This window comes from Tasmannia lanceolata, unplaced genomic scaffold, assembly GCF_043159265.1.
Source record: "Tasmannia lanceolata isolate RefF3 unplaced genomic scaffold, GAP_Taslan_0.1 ptg000026l, whole genome shotgun sequence".
Classification (NCBI taxonomy): Eukaryota; Viridiplantae; Streptophyta; class Magnoliopsida; order Canellales; family Winteraceae; genus Tasmannia; species Tasmannia lanceolata.
Window position 1 is genome coordinate 8,241,717 of NW_027518703.1, and position 21,592 is coordinate 8,263,308.

Sequence of the window (21,592 nt, forward strand, 5' to 3'; positions counted from 1 at the left end):
TGCTAGCGTCTAACCAATACACTAAAAGCCCCAAACATGATGGTACGCATTAGGCTAGGCCATTTAAACCTGCCGGATACTAGACTGGGTCAACCTAGTCTCATACCTAGGCTGTCCTGACTTAGGACAGTAGCAAAGGCAAAAAAATCAAGAACAGATCAAAAAAAGAATAAATTATTGGAGAAATTATTATTGGCAGCAGGGCCTGCATGATATTGATATTTCTTACTAGGATGAAGAGGAAGTTTGTTCTACCACCGAACACGATCTCCTCAACTCTTCGTACACAATCAATGGTAGAAAACAATTTTTGGGTGCTCACAAGGACTCAGTGATACTCAGTTCAATTCACTCATATGCTGACGGGATTGAAAAAATGAGGTCAGTTCCCTCTCTTCATTGAAACTGTAAGAGGTGAGGTGGACCTCGTCTATCTTACAAAGTGCATATACCATTCTACAGCCTCCAATGCAACCAACGAAATACATAACCCTCTTGCCAAACAAGTTTTCCCAAGATATCAAAGTCACTGACCAAAAATGCATAAAAGTGAAAATTACATGCCCCTTTGATTGCAGTGATGAGCTCCTTTTGTTAATGGAGATTTTTACCCCTCCCCTCATTCTATCTATTTGCTCCATGGACGCCCGCCGCCTAAGCCCCTTCCACGATCACGGAAACCACCATGACCTGATCAAAACAAACAGTGCACGAAAACAAAATTCCGCTCATTACAAATGATACTAATACATAAACTGAAATCAAAACTTACAAATGATACTTAAACTGATTTCAAAAGAGGCAGATCAGAGGACTAACCCGATGGGACTGGAGGAGCACCACGCCCCATTGCAGCCAGTTGAGAACTCACAGTCTGCCCAGCTTCCTCGAGGATTCCAATAAGCTCCTTCGCAAATCTAGCATTTGCGGCCGTAAAGAAAGTATATGCTGTTCCCTTCGCCCCAGCACGACCCGTTCGACCTATACGGTGGACATAATCCTCTAACGATCCAGGAAAATCATAGTTGATGACATACATCACATCCTTCACGTCTGCCAACATCAAATTAAATGAATGAGGAAATGTTCACTCGCGTGAGAATGGCTATAAAAAGACAGATTTGTTCATATGCATACCCAAACCACGAGCGGCGACATCGGTAGCCGTCATTATTGGACTTTTGCCAGCTTTGAATTCTGAGAGGACCCAATCTCTTTCTGCTTGACTTTTATCTCCATGGATTGAGAGGGCGGGCCAGCCATCCATTCGCAACTGCCTTGTGATTTGGTCACATCCTTTCTTGGTGTCCATGAAGATCAAAATCCGGCTCCCGTCCATGATATCCTCAAGAAGCTTTACCAATCTGACATTGATATAGTCAGTAGGCTTTTGCATCTATTAATTGCCCGGCAAAGATAATGGCTATGGCTAAAGGATATGAACTCTTACTTGTTATATTTCTGATTCTCTGAAACAATCTCTACATGCTGCCGAATTGCATGATTAGCTTTCAAATCTATGGAACCGATAACCACCTGTGCCGAGTCAGGGGATGATCCCGTCAATTGTGCTATAGACTGAATCATGGTTGGAATTGATGAAATTTGAAGGTTGATCATCCTTTACCTTGTATGGGTTGTAGAGGAATTGCCTTGCAAGTTGTTCAACCTCCTTGGGCCAAGTTGCGCTCCAATATAGAGTTTGACGATCTGGGCGAATCTACAAAAAAGATAGCTTGTAAGAACAAGCTTTTAAGAACAATCTGGGTGTATATGATCTGGCTGTATATACAAAAATTTGTGGCCAGTGTTTGCAAACTTGATGCTACTCTTATAAACAGATTAAGTTAGCATGTTCAGTTTTATATCGAGATGCAAGCCAGCCTCCATTCATTCTGGTTTTACTTCCCTGACTTTGGGTAAACATTGCACAAAATGCACAATTGGATCAACGAAATCTAGTTTTCAATACACATTCAGCATATGGGCAAAAAAATAACTTAACACAATGTAAGCAATAAATATTTTGCAAGAAGAGAAGAAATAAATTTTAGAAGCGAAAGAAAGCTGCTACGACGATTCCAGAGAATTAAGAGATGAAATAAATGATATCAGCACTACCCAGTTTTGATATTTCCACTAAAGCATCTGGTCTTTTAGTATTTCAAGAGCTGTCAAAAGGTCATTACAGTTCCCAAAAAGCTCTCACAAGCTTATTAGAAAAGAAAAGACAACCTGGACAGTGCAACTATTAAAACATGGTAACATGGTTGTGCTGATATCATTTCCCTTATTATATTTATACAACAGACTGGCACATGTGTCTTGCCTAACTTTAAGGATCTCTATACCCTATACCATCCCCCTCCAAAATATTCCTATCCTTTAATAAACAAATATTAGATGACTGAAATGAAAATTTGCCTAAGAGTCTAAGAACTCATATCTAGGTCCGGCATCAACCCCACAACCATACATCTCCATGAATACTCCAACTTAAAGAAATGGAGAACTCAAACTTTCTATGGGTCGTCTGCAACGCAATAAGGTTAAGATGGCTTCAATATCATGAATACTATAAATAGAAATTTGGTGATCATATAGAATTCAACACATCAGGAAAGGAACAGTTCATGGTGTTAGAGTATAAAAGATAAATAACGCCTTTCTCTAACAGCTTAAGCTTTTGGAGAAGTTGGTTAGTTAACACGGTATCAGAGCCAAAGGTCTCAAGTTCAAACCTCCCGGATAGCAAAAAAATCCACATGCGATGGTCAGCCAAACGTGGGACCACATGTTTGCCAAGTGGGCCACACGTGCGGGGGAGTGTTAGAGTATAAAAGATAAATAATGCCTTTCTCTAACAGCTTAAGCTTTTGGAGAAGTTGGTTAGTTAACACATGGCATTGTTTCCAAATAAATACTAAATTTTCAAACCAACCATGCTTAAGATTGCTCTCTAATAAATATTAAATTTTTACACCAATCATGCTTGAGCATGATAAAGGTAGGTTTAATTTACAATAGTTGTACAAGTTAAGAAAACACAAGTTTTGTTGTCAACATTGTCAATAGGAAGTGCAGCAAGGACTGGAGGGTGGTTGGCGGGTGGCATATTTAGGCTCTCCCGGTTCAGAGTTTGGAGAGATTTTTCCATGCAGAGGATGTCTTTAGAAAAGGCATTCAGGGTCAGAGTGAGAGACAGGATCGGATTATGGCATGACCATTGGTGTAACGACCAGCCTCACAAGGTGCTACATCCTCGCCTCTCCAGGGTTGTAGTGAATAGAGATGTGAGCGTGCGGAATTCCTGTACACTTAGGGAGGGGATATAATTTCGTACCATTTTTTTCTGTAGGAACTCTATGGTTCAATATTGGTTCTAAAGATTCTAATGAGGCAGAGGTTTTGGCGCTTAAGTGGGGTATCAATTTTTGGGACTCGAATCATTAGGAGCTCTCCACTGTAGAGGGTGATTCCAAAAAAGTTGCCAAGTAGATTCAGGTCAACAAACGCTTTCCTTAGCAATTTGCAGACTAATTCAATGAGATCATGGACCAGTTGGAGGGGCACAGAATTTCTTTTCAGCATTCCCGTTGGTCCACCAACGAGGAAGCATATTACTTAGCTAAGGAGGAGTCTCTGGACCTGCCCTTATCTCCCCCATTTACTTCCCAATTCTGTCAAAGCCATAGTTTGCCTGTGTTGTTTTTTCTTGCATTTTCGCTTGTCACCAGCTCGGTCTATGAGCGTTTGTAGCCACCTTTTATTTATCATTAAAAGAAAACAGAAACAAAATTGACCCTCTAAGTAGAAATTCTAACCGTATCATTTCAGGAAATACAATACAGATTCTAAATTAATTATGTTTTCATCCTGAGATGGGGGTATTTGAAGCTGGTTTTAAGGCTCTGTACAACAGAAGAAACACTTTCCAAGTCCAAGCAGTCATGCATTTTTAATCTTCTGAAGATTCTTGTTATCTGACTCAGAGTCTTAGACTATGCAACCAAAATTTTCTCAAGTTTACATGAAACCAGATAAAGTGAACTGGTAAAGCTGTATAATCCCATTTGAAAATTCTAATTGACATGACAGTAGGGATATCTTATAACTGCAACAAAGAAAATAAACAAAACATCCAACAAAGAGAGCACCGTACAGTGTTTTTTTCCTAAAATGCACCCTAAAATTCCAAAAAAGACCCGAGTAAAACCAAAATGATATTTTGCATGGATAAAGGAAAAAGAACCATATGAGTATCTGAGAAATAATACCATAAAAAGTACCTGAGAAATAATTTTCCGAATTTGAGGTTCAAAACCCATGTCTAGCATTCTGTCTGCCTCATCCAAAACTAGGTATGTTACTCTCCGCAAGTTTGTATGATGTGATTCTAACATATCAATCAGCCGTCCAGGTGTAGCAATAACAATTTCAACGCCTGATTCAGACAGCATGAAACATAAAGCATTTTCCATCCCAAGTCATTCAATTCTTGAATATGTTCTATAACAATATAATTATTTTTCACTTTAGCACCATCTACCTTTTTGGAGATCACGAACTTGTGGTCCCTTTGGAACTCCACCATATACACATGTATTCTTTAGCTTTGATGATGCCCCAAATTTAGTGGTTTCTTGTTGTATCTGAACAGCAAGTTCACGAGTCGGAGCTAAAACTAAAACGATCGGGCCATCACCAGGAGCTGAAACATAGGTCAAAGTTAAACACAACATAAAGTCCACCCAACTGATGTAAAAAACATAGATTATTCAACAATTGCATTCAGGGATGTAAAAGAATCAACATTTGCACCTAAAAATGGCTGAGCGTTGACATGGACAATGGCAGGCAATAAATAGGCAAGTGTCTTTCCCGATCCTGTTTCTGCAATGCCAATGAGATCGCGACCCTTTAAAGCCATTGGCCAGCCTTGAGCTTGGATAGGAGTAGGTTCAACAAAACCAGCTCTCAGAACTTCTTGCATGACATAATCTGTTGTCAAGAAAAATGTAAAAACATCACTCTTCCAAGAAAGTAAAAAAGTTCAAAGGAAAAGACCGCATTACAGAAGTACGCCTCATTTTTTTAAGACAAATTAAATCATCTTTCTTTTTTATTTTCAAACAAGCAATTTAAAAAGAAAAGGTTAAATTTAATTTTTTTTACCAGGAAATTATTCATTTTCCAAGATTTTGAGAAAATATTTCTTGCTTATTTTTATTTTAATGTCGTGAAAATCCAAAGCTAGTTGTCTTTTCTTTTTATAGCCTAAATTCCCACAAGTCCTACTTTGCTTTTTTATGAACATTTAGGGGCCGTTTGGATACGCGGATTTTAGAATCTAGGATTTCCTCAACATTGTAGATGGGAGACGAGAGAAGAAAGAGACCGGCCGTCGTTTTCTGATTTCTCGCCCTTCTTTCCTACAGCAAGAGAGCAGGAAATCGTCCCATGTTTCCAGGTTTTAGAAATCTCACGATTGGGGAGAGAATTTTTAAACCTGAATTTTTTACAGGGCAGGGCAGCATACAACAGCTTGATCATGAACCCTCTTTACAATGTTTTCAAACTAAAACCTGGATTCTAAAATCAGTGTATCCAAATGACCCCTTATTATTATTAATCAGAGGGTCTCACACCTTTAATTGCGCACAAGATTCTGAAAATTTTGCCAACAGAACAGCTCAAGTGTTGCATTCCCGAAATATGTGCACGATAGATGTTAAATGGATAAACACTGATTCCTTCTACTTTGAGGAGGAAAGACAAGTTCTATAAACAGAAAACTTTAGCATAATTATTTGATAAAAGGTAATGTATTTATAACAAATATCCAAGCATCCACAATCACATAGCCCTGCACTCTAGTAAGATGACTTTCAAGTGAAACACTGAAAATTGAAGTGGCAAGGAAAATAAATCCTTAACTGGGGTTACTTGCTCTGATTGATCATATATGGTTCCTTCTCTAGTCACAGGACTAGATGGCAATTCCTTCCCTCGATGGACAGGATTGGAAATTGAACTTTCGATGTATTCTTTTGAGAACTTTAAAACTTTATTTAGACAAATATTTGCTACTTGTTAAACTTCTGAGAAATGAACTTTCGAGGTATCCTTAACTGGGGTTACTTGCTCTGATTGATCATATATGGTTCCTTCTCTAGTTACAGGCCTAGATGGCAATTCCTTCCCTTGATGAACAGGATTGGAAATTGAACTTTCGATGTATTCTTCTGAGAAATTTAAAACTTTATTCAGACAAATCTTTGCTACTTGTTAAACAGCCAATAACTCCAAAAGCTTAAGCTATTGGAGAAGGCGTTATTTATTCTTTTACACTAACTCTCCCCCTCATGTGTGGCCCCTCTTTCTTTGGGTTGGTCTGCACGTGGCACATGTGACCCGTCTTTTGGGTTTGGCCATTGCATGTGGATTTTTGCTATCAAGGAGGTTTGAACTCAGGACCTTTGGCTCTGATACCATGAGAAACAACCAGTAACTCCAAACGCTTAAGCTGATGGAGAAGGCGTTATTTATTCTTTTATACTTTAACACTACTAATCCTGAGCAATGCTAAAAATAAAAAGAAGCTTGAAGTCCAAAAGGAAATCACAGGTACAACTCGACATTACCACCAGTGACAGCATCTTTGGCATTTTCCAAACGTGTATAACTATGAGTCCTCTTGATCAAATTCTTAAGAATTGGAAGACAATCGTGATGGTTTGAAACCCCAGATCATCTGGCACTGGTGAAGTTTTTCATGATAGCAAAGTCCGGATCCTTTATTCCTTCACATGGCCAATTAGTCATACGGATTCGTCTGAGGAAGAGATCAGGGCTACAGGGCTATGCAGAGCTACCAATCAACATTTTTACTAGCCATATGGATGGAAGAATGGAGTTCGAGGAAAATTCTTCAAATGTCGCATCCTGGGTGAATGAGGACATAATAGGAACGTGGTGTCTCGCAAGATATATTGATGATATTCACGAGAGGGTCAGGGTAGGGAGATTGCTTTTTTGCACATCTCAAGGAGTGCGAACACTTAGTTGATAGGTAACTCTGTTGTATGTTGTGCAGCTTTTGATTGTGGATGTGCATATGCAATCTTTTTCATTAATAAAATATGTCATCTTCGTAAAAAAAATGTAGATTATAGATAAAGCAATTGACAAGATTGTTGTTAGTTGTAACTTGTAAGTAGGTTTATAAAGTGGAGCAAATTCTAGATGGGGCTATAGATGACAAAACATGAGAATTGTACTTTCAGCGTTTGTGCTATGCGAAACCGGATCCAGACGGTGGACTTTCTTAGACGTCGCACGATGTTGATAGTTAACCATTGTGCACTATACATAGCGGTTGGGGAATCCGTGGATCATATTTTTATGCATTGCAGTGAGGGTAGAGAGGTGTGGAGTGGCATCCTGTCCAGATTTGGTATCTCATGGGTATTCCCATCCTCTATTCAAGGGTTTTTCGAAAATTGGTCAATGGTCCCATGGAAGAAAAGAGGGAAAGTTCTTTGGTCTTTATTTCTTCTAGCTACAATGTGGGTTCTATGGAATAAAATGAAAGATAGAGTTTTTGAGGGAGTCTCTAAATCGTCGCACTTTCTCTTCATTAAAGATGCAAGGAGATTTGTTTCAGTACAGAGAATAGACCCTCTATTGTTCAACAGTGGCAGGTCCCATCTCAAGGCTTGCTGAAGCTCAATTTTGATGGGTCTAGTATCATAAATCCAGGGCCAGCAGGTATAGGTGGTGTTCTAAGGGATTACAGGGGCGAAGTCATTTGGGCCTTTTCTGGATCTATTGGGGTAACAGATGCAGCGAAGCGGAAGTTAGAGCTGCTCGCCAGGGGATTATTCATCTTCATAGGGACCTTGTGGATAAAGTAATAATAGAGGGAGACTCTCTCAATGGCATTAGATGGCTTAGAGGCTCTTCTGTCCCCCCTAGGAGATTTGCTAAAAAAATTTATGAGATATGTGCTAGGCTGAATGGTGTTTCCTTACCATTCATGCATGTAAGAAGATCGGCAAATGTGACTGCAGATAGATTAGCTAGGCAGGGAGTGGACAAACAGAGTCTAGAGCTCTTTGATTTCCTTCCTCCATAAGTGGGGTGTAATTTTTTCTTCTTGTGCCTTGTATTTTTGGTCTCTAATGTTTTTCCTTGGGGTGTACTTACTCAATCGCCCTCTTTTTAATGATATCTGCCACCGTTCAAAAAAAAAAAAAAAACATGAGAATTGTACCAAAGGGATATAATTGACAATGCACATCTTTAGTCTTCTCTTCCCTTGCTTTTGTGCTACGGAATCCCTTCTTTCTCCATAAATTTTTTAAGAATCCTCAGGTAGGCATTTGAGAAAGTATAATGGTCTCCCCGACTACTCTAGCTCCAAGTTGGGCAGAGGTAGTGATGGGAGGATTCCAGTTGCAGAACGGTAGCTCTCGCCTGAGGGCATTGTTTCAGGAGGGGAAGAGATCCGCCTTGGAGGTCAGATGTTTCTGAAGTATGGGATTCTTATGGATACGGAGCTTCAATAAATGGCCATGTAAGCTCTAGAAGGGCTCCGGATGGTGTTTAAAATGATGGTAGAATACCTAGAATAGATCATGATGGTGATCAGGTTGGCAATAGGAGAGCTTGGGATATGGGACCTGGCTGTTAGACTTGGTGATGGCCCTTCTGCAAGAAGTGTCCAGCAAGCCTCAAAGGATGAGGCAACTTTGGAAGCTATCCGGGTGGCTGGGGAAAACAATGGAACATCTCTCGAACGGCAACACGAGTGGCTATACCTGAAGCTGAGACTTTGGCAAATGATAACCGAGGAAATTATGTTCTTATTTGCTCTTATTTCATTTCCAACAGCATGCATCCAAACGAGAGGAATATCTTTCTAGAAAAAGGCTTTCTCTTCCATGTTTGTACTTTGTTGTACCAAACGACAACGGACTTTCTTGGAAAGGAAAGGAAAATAAAAGGTTTTCCTTAGAATACCTTTCCAGGGTGGAAAGACCTTTCTTACAAACCAAACAGGCCCGTAGTGAATCTGGTTGATGACTGGGCCTTTGCTCTCTGGCATGGAAGGGGGGATTGCTTTGGTTGTTTTGCGGTTAATCTGGAAGGAGAAGAACCGCATGATATTTGAAGGGTCCAATAGAGGCGTGTGCATCATTCAACAGCATATTTTCTCTTCAGTGGTTTGTTGGGCGGCAGTGCTTCCGAAATTCAAAGGTGCTTCTCTTAAAGCTTAACTTCGACGGTTCGAGCTTTGGGAGCCCTAGTCTTTCAAGCATTGGGGGCCTTCATAGCGTTGTTCGATGGGTATTCTTGGGTCCTATTGATGAGGCGGATTCTAACGAGGTGAAAGTCAATGCCCTTTTGCATAGTATCTGATTCATCGACCCCTCCCATCTGGACTTTCTTTTAGTGGATATCAATTCTCTCAGGGTCTGTTCAGTTGCGCGAAGGAAATGAAAAAGAAAAGGAAATGACGTGGCAGAAAGAAATGGAAAGGAAAAGAAATTGTTAAGAAAGAAGTAGGAGTGCGCATTCAGTTGCCAGGAAACGAAAAAGAAACAGCAGGAATATGCATTCAGTTGCCAGGAAAAGGAAAAGAAAACCAATGGACATGAGAAAGAAGCCCTTGTAACTTATGAGAAAGAAATGAATGGAAGATACATGACGACAAATAACTCACAAAAAATCAAACATAACCCAATTGAAACACCCCAACACAATCTTTCATCATCTTCCACCAAACCCACCACACCATTTCTCTCCCCCCTCACCCACCACTTGAACCGAACACCCAACCATCCATTTCATCTTTTACCCAACACAAACAAACTCCAACCCATTTCATTCATTTCCCCAATCCAAACAGAGCCCACCCCAATCAAATCCCATACAAAAATGACCAAAAAAAAAAAAAAAAAAAACACACAACCCATAAGCCAAATAGACTCCTGATTCAAACCCACAAGCAAAACAGATAAAAATGCCAAAATCAAGAACCTTAACCCTCGGTTATGAAGAAGAAGAAGAAAAAAACCCAAGAATCAAAAAAATATAAGAAGAAACCTTAAATCTAGGCATCATTTCTGTAATAAAAAGAAATAAAAAACTGGAATCTAGAGAAGAAGAAGAAAAAAACCCTCAAAATAGAGAGATTGAACCCCAAATATACATACATCCAAGCCTCGAACAGAGATCAGACCCTAAAATAGAGAGATCAAACCCCTAAAATTCTAAGATCGAAGCCCAAAACAATGAGATCAAACCCTAAAATATAGATATCCAAGCCCAAAACTGGAAAAAAATCAAACCTAAAAACGTACAAGAACAAATCTGGAAAAAAAAAAAAAAAAAGAGGGAAAGAAGAGCAAGGGACAAGGAATACCTTCTTCTTGGTTTTGCAAGGAGTGGAGAAGGCGAATCCTCTTCTTGCTTTTGAAGAGGATGGAGAAGACGGTTCTCTTCTTGCTTTTCAAAAGGATGGAGAATACGCACCCTCGGCAACGGAGAAGACGAACCGCTTCAGTTGTTTTTTAAGTCGGGGTTTGTTTTCTGAGACTCTCGTTATCGTGGAAAATTCTTCAAATCCGACCGTTTTAGACGGATTTTGGGTCACGGAAAGGGGGTGACACCTGGGATTCGACGGATTGCACGTCATTGTTGAGCTTTCCGCGCGCCTTCCGTATCCCAGCAACAAAACGACCGTTTTGTGTCATTTCCACGGAAAACACACCTCTTTTCCTTTCCGTTTCCAAATCCGAGGTGCAACTGAACGAACCCTCAATGTTATTTGTAAGGTTTAGCTCGGTAGGAGTCATCCTTGGAGGTTTGTGGATTTTATTGAGGATGTTTTGGACACAACGGAGGGGCATGGTGACATGTGACTGCGCTCTAGCATATCTTGCATTCCGCAAATAGAGAGATTGATGCTCTTATGCGTTGTGGTGTTGCTAGAGGCATATTAGAGTTGTTTGATCATCTTCCTCCATGAGGAGCGGGTGTATCTTTGTTTTTTTTCTTCTCGATGTATCCCTTCACTTGCTTGATCGTAGGGCCTCTCCTTTTCCTTTCTTTTTTCAGTGATGTTTCAGCACTCCCGGGGGCGGGGGCGGGGGCATGGGGGGGGGGGGGGGGGGGGGACAATCTTCCAACAACTAGGCATAGTGAATCATACAATGCTTGAACAATTTGAGATTAAATTTAAATAAAACCAAAAGGTACAACTAGGCATAGTGAATCATACAATGCTTGAACAATTTGAGATTAAATTTAAACAAAACCAAATGGTACCATATTCTGAAACATATTGGCCCACGGTTCAAAGAACTGGACCGTCCATTCTAACCTACAGGTAGCCCTCATCCCCTCATCCATCCATATGCCTTTTCACCTTTTGTAACATCCAGGTATACAAAAATATGATTTCAAGTTCTACTATTGGTAGCAAGAATCTCGCTCCCTCTTCAGAATCTCCTCTCTTCTTCAGTAAGGCCAGAGGCTTCTCTTTGGTTCCATCAAGACTGCCTCAGGCCCCATCACGACCACCTCTAACTCAATCAATGTCATTCTATTTGTAGATATTTTCATGTCTTAAATCAAAATATTCTATGTTTCAATAACAATCTCTATAAAAGTTAGTTAACATATCATACCGAATATATATAAAAAAAAAATCTTTAATACAAACAATGCATATGCATCTAGGGGTTCCTTCTCCCTATGATTTTTGAGAAACACAGCTTTCCCGCTAGGTCCTCCATTCCTGCTTCATGTAACTAAGGTCTTACCCCCATGTTATATGGTTATACCTCAAAACATAAGCAATATCACACTCTGAATGGAATGCATCTTGTTGTGCAATGAGCCTAAACCATTAGCACTAAAGCAGGCATAGTTAGTAGTGAACTCCAACTCCACTCACAGACCACACCAACAAAATCCAGTGGTTCTAATTTTTTAATAGGCATATAACAGGCCACAACCGGTCACACAACTGTCCCAACTTTCTTCATCTATTTGAACTATGGCTTCAGACTTGCACCAAGTATCATTTAATGAGCTCTCCCAACTGAGCGAAAAATTCCCTTTTATTAAAAAAAAAATGACATAAACTAGCCTCCCAAACCTCAAAATTGACAAAAAATGAACAAAAAAATTAATGGGTCTCCTCATATCTATTTAAACAATGAGCTCTCCCAACTGAATGAAAAATTCCCTTTTATTCAGAAAAAATTACAATCACATAGTCAACTAAAAGGAATTAAAAAAAATAATAATGGGTTTTCTTTGGCAGGTGAATTGAATTACCTGGGAACCCAACAACTTGGAAATCAGTGACGGGTTTGGGGACGTCGCGGCCCTCGACGGTGATCTCACGCCGGAGACGATACGCCTCGACTTCGTCCTCGGTCATTGATGCCACTGCAGATGACTCCACATAGAAATTCTTCTCAAATGGAGTCAACCCATCAAAATCCTGCTTCGGAAGAGAGCTTCCAAAGCCCTCCGAGTCTTCCTTCCGGCTCCCTTCTTTTCTGTAGCTCGCACCTCCACCAAACCCTCCATCACTGAAAAATGAAGAAAAAAATAACAAGGGTGAGAAATTAGAACGAACAAGGACATGGGTTTTTCTGAAATGGGTAGAAATTACCTTTTCCTGTCCCGGTACGAACCGGGGTCGCCAGACCTGCTGTCGTGCCTGCTCATATCTTCGTGTTTTCCTCTGTTCTGCTCAGAGAGAGAGAGAGAGAGAGAGATGATTAGAGATGTGGAAGGGAGTAGAGAAGATAGAGAAAAGGGGGAGAGAAGAAGGAAGAGCAGCTCATAGGATCTCTTTCTCGCCGGGAGAAGAAAGAGGGCTCTCTGTTCTTTTGCGATTTCTCTTTACACAACTAAGGAAATGAAAAATGAAATGTACTCTCTCGCCTCTCCCTAGCACTTAATTCAGCTATATGAAATGCATTCTCGATGGGGTGTAAGCCCCGCAATAGTACGGCTTACATCATAGGATGATCCAAACCGCCCATTTGATGGGCCACCACGTAAATAGGTGTGTATCAAAAATCATTTACATTGGATGATCCCAACCATCCTACCTATAGTGGTTTTCATAATAAGTTCCTCTGTAGATTGGAGGGCTAGGATCATCCGAGATGAAAATGATTTTTTAAGCACGACCTATTTAACTATAGGTTGGGTTAGGGTTGCGGCCAGGCAACCCGACCCAACATTGTCACCCTAATCTTATCATGATTTCATTGATGCACGGATTTGACCAGATGTTAGATGGGTTGAGTTAGGATTGAGAGAATTGAAGGGGGGGTTGGGTTATGTTGACACTAGATCTGGCAAAATCGACATGTGCCCGCGGTCGACTCAACCCACCCGCAAATATGCGGGTGGGTTGGGATTTGAGTGACCCGCAAATATGCGGGTATGGGTTGGTATTTGAGTGACCCGTCAAAATTGACACGCGGGTCACCCAACCTGCCAAAACATGGGTTGGGTTAGGTGAATCCGCAGATACCCGCATTTCGTTTTTTCTTTTTTTTTTTCTTTCTTTTTTTTGGTTTGAGTAGATATTGGCTGCATTTCTTAACTCGCAATAAAGGACCGCTTTCAAATAAAAGATGAGATTTATCTCTTTTGGAGGGTACTAGGGCATTTTTGTGTTACTTCATTGAGAAGCAATCCATATGAAGCTTGAGATCAAAGAAAAAGATAAACGGACCGGTCTAAATTAAGAGGAAATGCAACTTAGTATAAGAGGGACAAGGGTTCGTTTGCAATGGGGGGTATTCCGAGCATTTTTTCTAAGTCTCTTCTTGGGTTTTGCTGCTATAATTTCCTTATTCACAAAAAAAGAAAAAGGGGGAAGGAATGATTTAAGCACAAACATGTTTTGATAACATGCACTCATGTATCTTGTCTTTTAGTATTTAAAGACCCGCGGGTGCCCGTGGAGAAGTGGAAAAAAGTTTTATTTACCCTTTTCCGGTAATTGTCATATTTCTTTCATTTTCTTAGTAGTTATTTCCGTAATTGTCATATTTTGCTATAGTTTTCGTATTTTTTCTACTTTGGTGCCATTTTGCCGTAATTTTTCTATAAAATTTAGTACCGCATAATTTTTATTTATTGCTAGCCACCTTTGCACAAATAGTACTTCCTGCTTTTTGCACATAAGCAACTCTAAAAAAGTCAACATTAACGGGCTAAGAGCGCATGATCATGCAATTGGAGAAGGTAGCTTTGGAGAAGGTGGCTAGCAAATCCCTATATAAATTTTAAAAAAAATCTTAAAAAATTATGTCAAAAATCCGGGTGACCTGCGGGTTGACCCGGCCCATTTGATCCGGACTAGTACAGGCCGGGTCAAACCCGGCCCGGCCCGCCCGTTGCCAGGTCTAATCAAAATATAGGTGTGCTGAAATCATTTCCCAAAAAAAAAAAACCTTACTCTTTGTAAAAAAATTGCAGGTTTCCTGCGAGTTGATGACCCAACCCACGTGCAGTGGGTGTGGGTCACCTAAGTGCTGACCTGTAGGGGGGGCATTTTTTACACAACCCATTTGATCCGCACATGCATAACCCATGGGTAACCCAACCCAACCCACCTGTTTGCGAGGTCTAGTTGACACTCTTTCGAGTTGGGTCCGATTAGGGTTGAGGTAATGCTACCTCGGGCTGGGTTAGTGTTGACCTCGACCCGACCCGACCCGACCAGGCCCGAGCTGCACCTCTAGGGGAGCAAAAGAGATAAAATTTTCATTTTGATCTGTGTGAAATATGCTACCACTTGGAAGAGACAAAGGTACCATTTCCTTGGTAGGCAAGTCATTTTTTTTGGGTCCCATCACAATCTTCATGGCCACTCAATTTAACGTCCACATATCCAATATAGTTGGATTAAATTGTACACATGACAGCAACGAATGACAGCCAATCGGCCCAATCGTCACTCGTCTTCTCTCCCTCCCTCCCTCTCTCTCTCTCTCTCCCCAAAGAAGTGTGGCTTACATAATCACTGAACCCAATGCCAGGTGCCATACAAGTTTCAGGTACTTAACGTTCTTATTTTCCTAATTCAACTTCAACTAAAAATGAAGAATTCTGCTATCTTTACTTAATCGTGGTGACTAAATTCATTCCAGTTTTGGACTTGATGCCATCTCCATCATCCTCTCTTGTTTCTGTGAAGGGTAAGTAATATTACCCTTTCGTTAGTGTTGATTATATTTTTTATCATTTTTTTTATCATTTTTTTTCCCTCCTCTTCGGAATACTCTGATTGTCGTACTGATTCTTGGCAGTTGCAATGGGGAAGAGGGAATATCAAACTTGGGACCAGGGTGAATTCTTATTGTGAGCAGAAAATTCCTTACACTTCTGTTGTCTTCTTTTTCTTCTCAATATTCTGCTTATATTCAATAAGAGGCATTTTTTCAGTTTCCTCCTGGTTCTGGGTAGTGATTTTTTTGAATCTTTTATATGTGTGCTTCAGCCCATTAACGACTCTCCGCGATAATCTGATTGTGACGCTCTGTGATGCTGAGGGGAATGAGATATCCCGAACAGGTACAGTTTCGATTGAGAGTGCTTTTCTTTTTGGGTTTGAAACTGTAATAGTCCCGCATCGGAAGCGGAGAGAGAAAGTTCCTGGTTATATGTTGTAGACCCCCATTCCCTGTGTAGACGCGTTTTAAAACCGGGGAAGGCTGCGGCCTAGAACCGGACAATATCTACACGGTTGGTCGGGGCGTTACAAATATGGTATCAGAGCCGTACCTCCTCTAGTACGATGTGCCAACGAGGACGTTGGGCCCTTTAAGGGGGGTGGATTGTAATAGTCCCACATCGGAAGCGGAGAGAGAAAGTTCCTGGGTTATATGTTGTAGACCCCCATTCCCTGTGTAGATGCGTTTTAAAACCGGGGAGGGCTGCCGCCTAGAACCGGACAATATCTACACAGTTGTTCAGGGCGTTACAGAAACTTTGAATTGATTGTTGGTTTTAGTCCTTTTTGGATTTTTATATGGATGGGTGGATGATAATTAGAGTTGATCCTGCTTGTCAGATGTTCAGACCATGTCTGTGGTTGAGAAGGGCTCTTGGGACGATTCGTTTCCCCTAGAAGGTGGTGTGCAAGTTCGCATGAAACTGCAGTTCATCCTTAATGAAGAAGAACGCAAGCGGATTATGGAAGTGGTATGCTTATTTTCACAGTGTCTGATTGTGAAATATCTGCAAATAGATGGCTTCTATTTAATTTTGTCTGGTGTTTGGGTTTTGTTGGCAGAGAGACTCTGTGGTAAAGAAGAAACAAGGGGAATTGATCAAGAGGACTCATAGTCATACAAGTTTGGAAAATGCCAAAGATGCTGCCGCTGGTGGTAGTGTCGAGTTGTGCTTGTGATTTGCTGTTGGACTTTGAGCTTCTTTTGATTTTCAGCATTTCGCATCCTTAGTAGCAAAGAGTTGTCCTAATAAAAGTTTTAAATTTCGCAGAAGAATGCAGTGAAGGTTCAATTTCAATTCCTGTTCATCAAGGGAAGGAATTGTCATCCAGTCCTATTCAAAGAGAAGGAACCATGCATGATCAATCAGAGCAAGTAACCCCAGTTAAGGATTTATTTTCCTTGTACTTCAATTTTCAATGTTTCACTTGAAAGTCATTTTACTAGAGTGAAGGTCTATGTGATTGTGGATGCTTGGATTTTTTGCTATAAATACATTGCCTTTTATCAAATAATTATGCTAACGTCTTCTGCTTATAGAACTTGTCTTTTCTCTTCATAGTAGAAGGAATCAATGTTCTTTGTTTCCTTGGGTGGAAATCAATTAATTTTGGTTACCAATGTATCTCGTTTAACTGCATAAAGCTCAACTAATTTTTCACCAATTGTTTTTCTTCAACTGCATAAAATTAAATTTGGGTTTGGTTGAAGAGGATGATTTTTGTATCACTAATGGGCCTCGAATCGATTTTGAATACTGCAGATGGAAGTGGAAACTTGTCGATGGCTCCATTGTCACTAGAACTTCAAGAACACCCTGAACAATCATCTGAATATGAAGTCCACCTGACTGAAGAAAATTACATCAGCTCTGAAGAAAAATTAAAGACCCAATTACCACCTACTGACGTTCCCCAGGAAGCTTTAGATCATCAGATAGGATGCTCGGAATCCATTCTCACTGAAGTTGTTAATGAAAATAACATTTCCTTTTCTGCTACATTGGTAGAAAACACTGAAAATAGCAATCCATTTTCTGCCACATTGGGAGAAGATATTGAAAATAGAAATTCTTTTTATGGCAGATTAGGACAAGATAGAGCTTGTAGTTCTGAAACAAAGATTTTCCCAGGGACAAGTCCTACCAATGTTAGGAAAATGATAAGTGCATTTGAAAGTGGTATAACTCAGGTAATGCTGTCTCAGTTTTCATGTGATACATTTTCTGTTGGTTTATAATGAATGCTTTAGATGCTTTGTTTTTCTTGATTGAGATCCACAAAACTTGAATGCGAGCAGGGAAAGATACCTCATATCATCCCAATAACAAAGTCCCAGTTGGGCAAGATTGACATGGAAGGTTATTTGAAGGGGCAATATGTAGAACAAGATGAAACAGAAAAAACTAAAGCGACACAACAGGCTGGACGAACCGGAGATAATTCTTTTTCTGTTGGGAGTCCCGCAAGGGAAAACTCACAAGGAAACTTGGAAAATTTCCAATTGCTTTACGTTAAGAGAACACAAGAAACGCAGCATTCTTCTTTAGACACCAGTTGGAAATCTATGGGAAAGGACAAACAGCTATTAGGATTTGAGAACAACCAGAATTTAAAAAAGTTGAATCTGGGAAACCATAAGCCTATCAAAACGGAGTCTTTAGATGCCGCAGAGTCGCAATTACCAGAGAGAAATAACGATCTAGAGCCAATTGAGGGATCAATAGGAAAATTCAATGAAAAGAAAGAGTATGGGACAATTGACCCAGTTGGTTTGGATGTACAATCTGCGTATCAAACTTCAGAAGGGGAACCGCCATCTCAGGAAAGCGAGCAATTAGAATTGGAGGGATTGGGTGCAATAGACAACCCAGTTGATGAAAGCAGCTCAACCAAAAACAGGACAGATCAAGACCATGAAATCCACAAATGTGTCTATGTGCCCTTTAGTTTGACATTTGGCCCAGTTGGTTTGGATTCACAAACTGCATATGGAACTTCAGAAGGAGCACTATCATCTCAGGAAAGTGAGCAGTTGGAAGAGGTGGGTCCAATGCACTACCCTGATGATGAAAGCAACTCAACTGAAAAAAGTAAAGATCAAGAAAATGAAGTCCATAAAAGTGTAGATACCAAATGTAAGTCTTCTGTTAATGAAGTTTTAGATGGAAGAGAATTTAGAACTTGTAGAGAAGATTTGGAAAGGCTAAATATCCATGCATCTTCAAACAAAAAACTGGAACCACTGAAATATTGTAAAGTAGATCGCTGTTCCTTTGAGCGCTTGGGTAGATGGATATTCCAAGATGATGCAAGGCATTTGTGTATTACAACTAGTAGCAAACAAGTGAGGAATCTTGTAGAAGGCTGCAATATCTTTACAGACACACATCTAAGCGAGAGAGCCTTGTCCCATGGAGAAGAGGTTTGTAGCTCTATTTGCCCAATTTCACACTGCACTGTATTGCATTTATATTAACTTTGTAGAGTTATATAGCATTCCGTGAATGCCTGGAAGAGTTGAGATCATTTTCCCAGCTTCATTCTGGAGCTGATAGCCTTTATTATTTAGTTATTCAATTTGGAGAATCACCATGAACACTCATTGTTTTTAGTTGAAGTTTTATTTTTAGGTACCTAGTGGACTATACCATTTTTTACCTATTGGGATGTATGTTTCTCGTGGTATCTTATGTTTCTTTATTTTCTTCAGTCTTCACATATAATTTGTAGAAGAAAAAAAAGTTACCCTTTATTTGCTTGAATTGCTATCCATATGATTTATATCTTTTACTTGAAACTCATTCTCTACTTGTGACAAATGTTGGAGATTGTGTTTGAGTGTTCACATTATCTACTAAATGATCTATCAATTTTTTCCTTCCCTTAATTATTTCATTATTTACTTTGCATGATTGGTTTTCTCTAGATTCTCCCTTGTGCATGGAAAGGAGTTTCTTGTTTTATTTAAGCGATAATTGACTTCATCATGCACAGAGCTTATGCCCTGTACAAAAATTCATATAATTTTAATTATCATCTAATATTTTTTCTTTGAGTAGCAAAATTGTCTGTGAGATTGAAATTCCTTCACCATTCGTGCTTGTATGAATGCTTATATTGTCTACTTTACAATGTACATGCATTTGTAACTTTGATTATGTAATTCTAAACAAATGCAGAGTAAGATGTGTGATGACATTCATGATGATGTGTATAAAGATGATGAATCTTCCTATAATTTGAGAAATTCGAAGGTTGAAAGTTCGATTGGTGTTCCTGGAAAGGCGGGAGGATTGATTGAACAGGTTGCTTCTCTTACTGTATTATTGCATTTTGGTTTTTTCATTTTTTGGGCGTGGTAGAGCACTATAGAAACTTCACTGGATGATTGAATAGGATATGCTGCATTGGTTTTAGAAGGGAATATGAAAATTGGATAAATAATTACTTGACACTACAAGGATGATGAAATAAATCCTAGCTAGAAAGAAATGGCTATTTGAAACATACAAACGTATATATTAAGTTGGAGAATACAGCCTTTATTCCTGGGTTGCTTTTGAAATGTTCCAATTGTCTTTCCTAAGAAACATTGATAAGATTGTTTGCCAATTGATCTTCCCCTTTAGTGAATTTTACAAATGACACTTTATTCAGTCTTTTTCTCTCACAAATGACAATCCACTTAAATATGTCTTGTTTCTAGTGAAACATAGAATGCCAGAAAACTAAATGCCAATTGTTTGGAAAACCAATACCCTTCAGTACGTACTTGGAACCACATCAACTATCTTGGAGTATAGGTCATAATGCCAGACTCTTCTTTTGCTTGATTATCAAATAACTTATTAGTAGTTACTTGATTTCAGTAGGTAGTTCTTTTAGCTGTTAAGATCCTCGAGCCTGTGTTATTTGTGATGGTATTATATTACTATCTGTTTCTCGTGCTTCACTTCTTGTCCACTCTCTTTTTTCTTTTTTATGAGCAATGGTATTTCTGGTTTCTGTTTAGTTTTTACTCTTCTTTGGTAATGACGTGTATAAGGTACAATTGTGAAATGCATACAGGGTAGACTTGTATTATTTAATTTTTTTGTCACTGAGGGACAAAATGCCAAATTTGTCTATAATAATTTTTGTTACAGGTTATACGTGTCGTGGTCATAGTGGCATGTGGAACTCTATTTCTCAGCAACAGACCACGAAATAACAGGTCCTTATATAGCTCCTTCACGACTTGTTTATTTCATAATTTAATTTTTTGGTAGTAATCTCGGCTCCATCAGAGGTTACTTTATCCAAGAACCACATGCTCCATTACAATGTGAAATGGCAAACCTCTCTTTCAATTGGCAAGGTACATATAGGGGCGTAGAACTCATGTACACCATTGTTAGTTAAGAGACTTGACCTCAAGACATTGTCGTGAAGGGCCATTTTTCATTTGTTTGGCGAGAGGAATGGTGCCTTAGTTGTGATACAGATATTGATGTTTTTTACATTTTTATGTTTCCTCATTTGGCAGGTAAAGCATGTGAGAGATGGAGGTTGAAACTATAATTGGCAGAAGCACGAACCATACTGGTTGACCCTCCTGCCATTAGTGATCATTGATCTAAATGTCGTATGTAAGGTTGTGGGTTAGTTTACCACTTTCCCACTGAAGAAAGAAGTTAATGATTTTTCCTTCATTGTATATTATTTTTCTGAATTAACTAAATTTTCTTAGCCCAAAACGTGCAAGTGAACTACCCTTGCAGGATTGGATTACTCTGGCTACTGTTGTAAATGCCATCCTGAGTTTCAAGAACTTTTAACTGTAAATATTCTTTTGACAAGTAAATAAATACCAAGTTTGAGATGAAATGATGGCACCGAAATAAATATAATTATTTAATTCTCTTATAAGTGCATGCTTACAATTAGAAATCATTTGAGGACTTCACGGTGCAGCTGGTCTTCAATTATAATAGATCTTTGTCAAGGGGTAGATTGTTTAATCAGGAAATAAAATGTTTAAAATTCGCTGATATTTTTGTAGAATATCTGAAAGGATCCTTATTCTTACCTCTGCCTATTGCCAAGTATCTGTTCAATATCTTTGCCTTCTTGTAGTTTCACTAATATGGAATACTAATTATAGTGTCGGAATAGCTGCATAGAAGATCCTAATTGAAATTCCATTTTAATTCAAATTGAGAATATCCAATGTTCTCTTCCCTAACTAGAGTCATAAATTGATTTAGAGATCGAACTCAATTCTCTCATTTTAATTTGATCAAGTAACTTACCCCTCCTTTCCCAAATGTT

The 21,592-nt window shown here is 39.4% G+C and overlaps 2 protein-coding genes across 5 annotated transcripts; one reads left to right on the plus strand and one right to left on the minus strand.

The window, feature by feature from the left end:
* Positions 1–368: 368 nt before the first annotated feature.
* Positions 369–12,964, minus strand: LOC143858730 (DEAD-box ATP-dependent RNA helicase 20-like). Its single transcript, XM_077369446.1, has 10 exons — positions 12,695–12,964; positions 12,352–12,611; positions 4,822–5,001; positions 4,550–4,711; positions 4,290–4,444; positions 1,628–1,720; positions 1,451–1,536; positions 1,138–1,364; positions 820–1,053; positions 369–690 (listed from the first exon to the last, which is right to left on the minus strand). The coding sequence occupies exons 1-10, from the start codon at positions 12,748–12,750 to the stop codon at positions 629–631; spliced, it is 1,515 nt and encodes a 504-aa protein (XP_077225561.1). The 5' UTR covers positions 12,751–12,964; the 3' UTR covers positions 369–628.
* Positions 12,965–14,964: 2,000 nt separating this feature from the next.
* LOC143858600 (uncharacterized) lies at positions 14,965–21,148 on the plus strand. Of its 4 annotated transcripts, none has more exons than XM_077369283.1 (12): positions 14,965–15,104; positions 15,198–15,245; positions 15,357–15,408; positions 15,548–15,621; positions 16,121–16,251; positions 16,343–16,436; positions 16,552–16,662; positions 17,041–17,471; positions 17,580–18,704; positions 19,462–19,587; positions 20,428–20,495; positions 20,808–21,148. In XM_077369283.1, the coding sequence occupies exons 1-12, from the start codon at positions 15,080–15,082 to the stop codon at positions 20,809–20,811; spliced, it is 2,289 nt and encodes a 762-aa protein (XP_077225398.1). In that variant the 5' UTR covers positions 14,965–15,079; the 3' UTR covers positions 20,812–21,148. The 4 variants fall into 4 exon arrangements, with proteins under 4 accessions (XP_077225398.1, XP_077225399.1, XP_077225400.1 ...); XM_077369284.1 differs by having other exon boundaries at positions 16,343–16,433; XM_077369285.1 differs by lacking the exon at positions 19,462–19,587.
* The last annotated feature ends 444 nt before the right edge of the window (positions 21,149–21,592 follow it).

Excerpts from the sequence above, each read along its gene's own strand:
- LOC143858730 (XM_077369446.1), bottom strand. The coding sequence starts at position 12,750 with ATGAGCAGGCACGACAGCAGGTCTGGCGACCCCGGTTCGTACCGGGAC. Across the intron at positions 1,721-4,289 it reads TTCGGAAAATTATTTCTCAG|ATTCGCCCAGATCGTCAAAC; the intron begins GTACTTTTTATG and ends TCTTTTTTGTAG. Across the intron at positions 1,054-1,137 it reads TGTCGCCGCTCGTGGTTTGG|ACGTGAAGGATGTGATGTAT; the intron begins GTATGCATATGA and ends TGATGTTGGCAG.
- LOC143858600 (XM_077369283.1), top strand. The coding sequence starts at position 15,080 with ATGCCAGGTGCCATACAAGTTTCAG. Across the intron at positions 15,409-15,547 it reads GACCAGGGTGAATTCTTATT|CCCATTAACGACTCTCCGCG; the intron begins GTGAGCAGAAAA and ends TGTGTGCTTCAG. Across the intron at positions 19,588-20,427 it reads CGGGAGGATTGATTGAACAG|GTTATACGTGTCGTGGTCAT; the intron begins GTTGCTTCTCTT and ends TTTTTGTTACAG.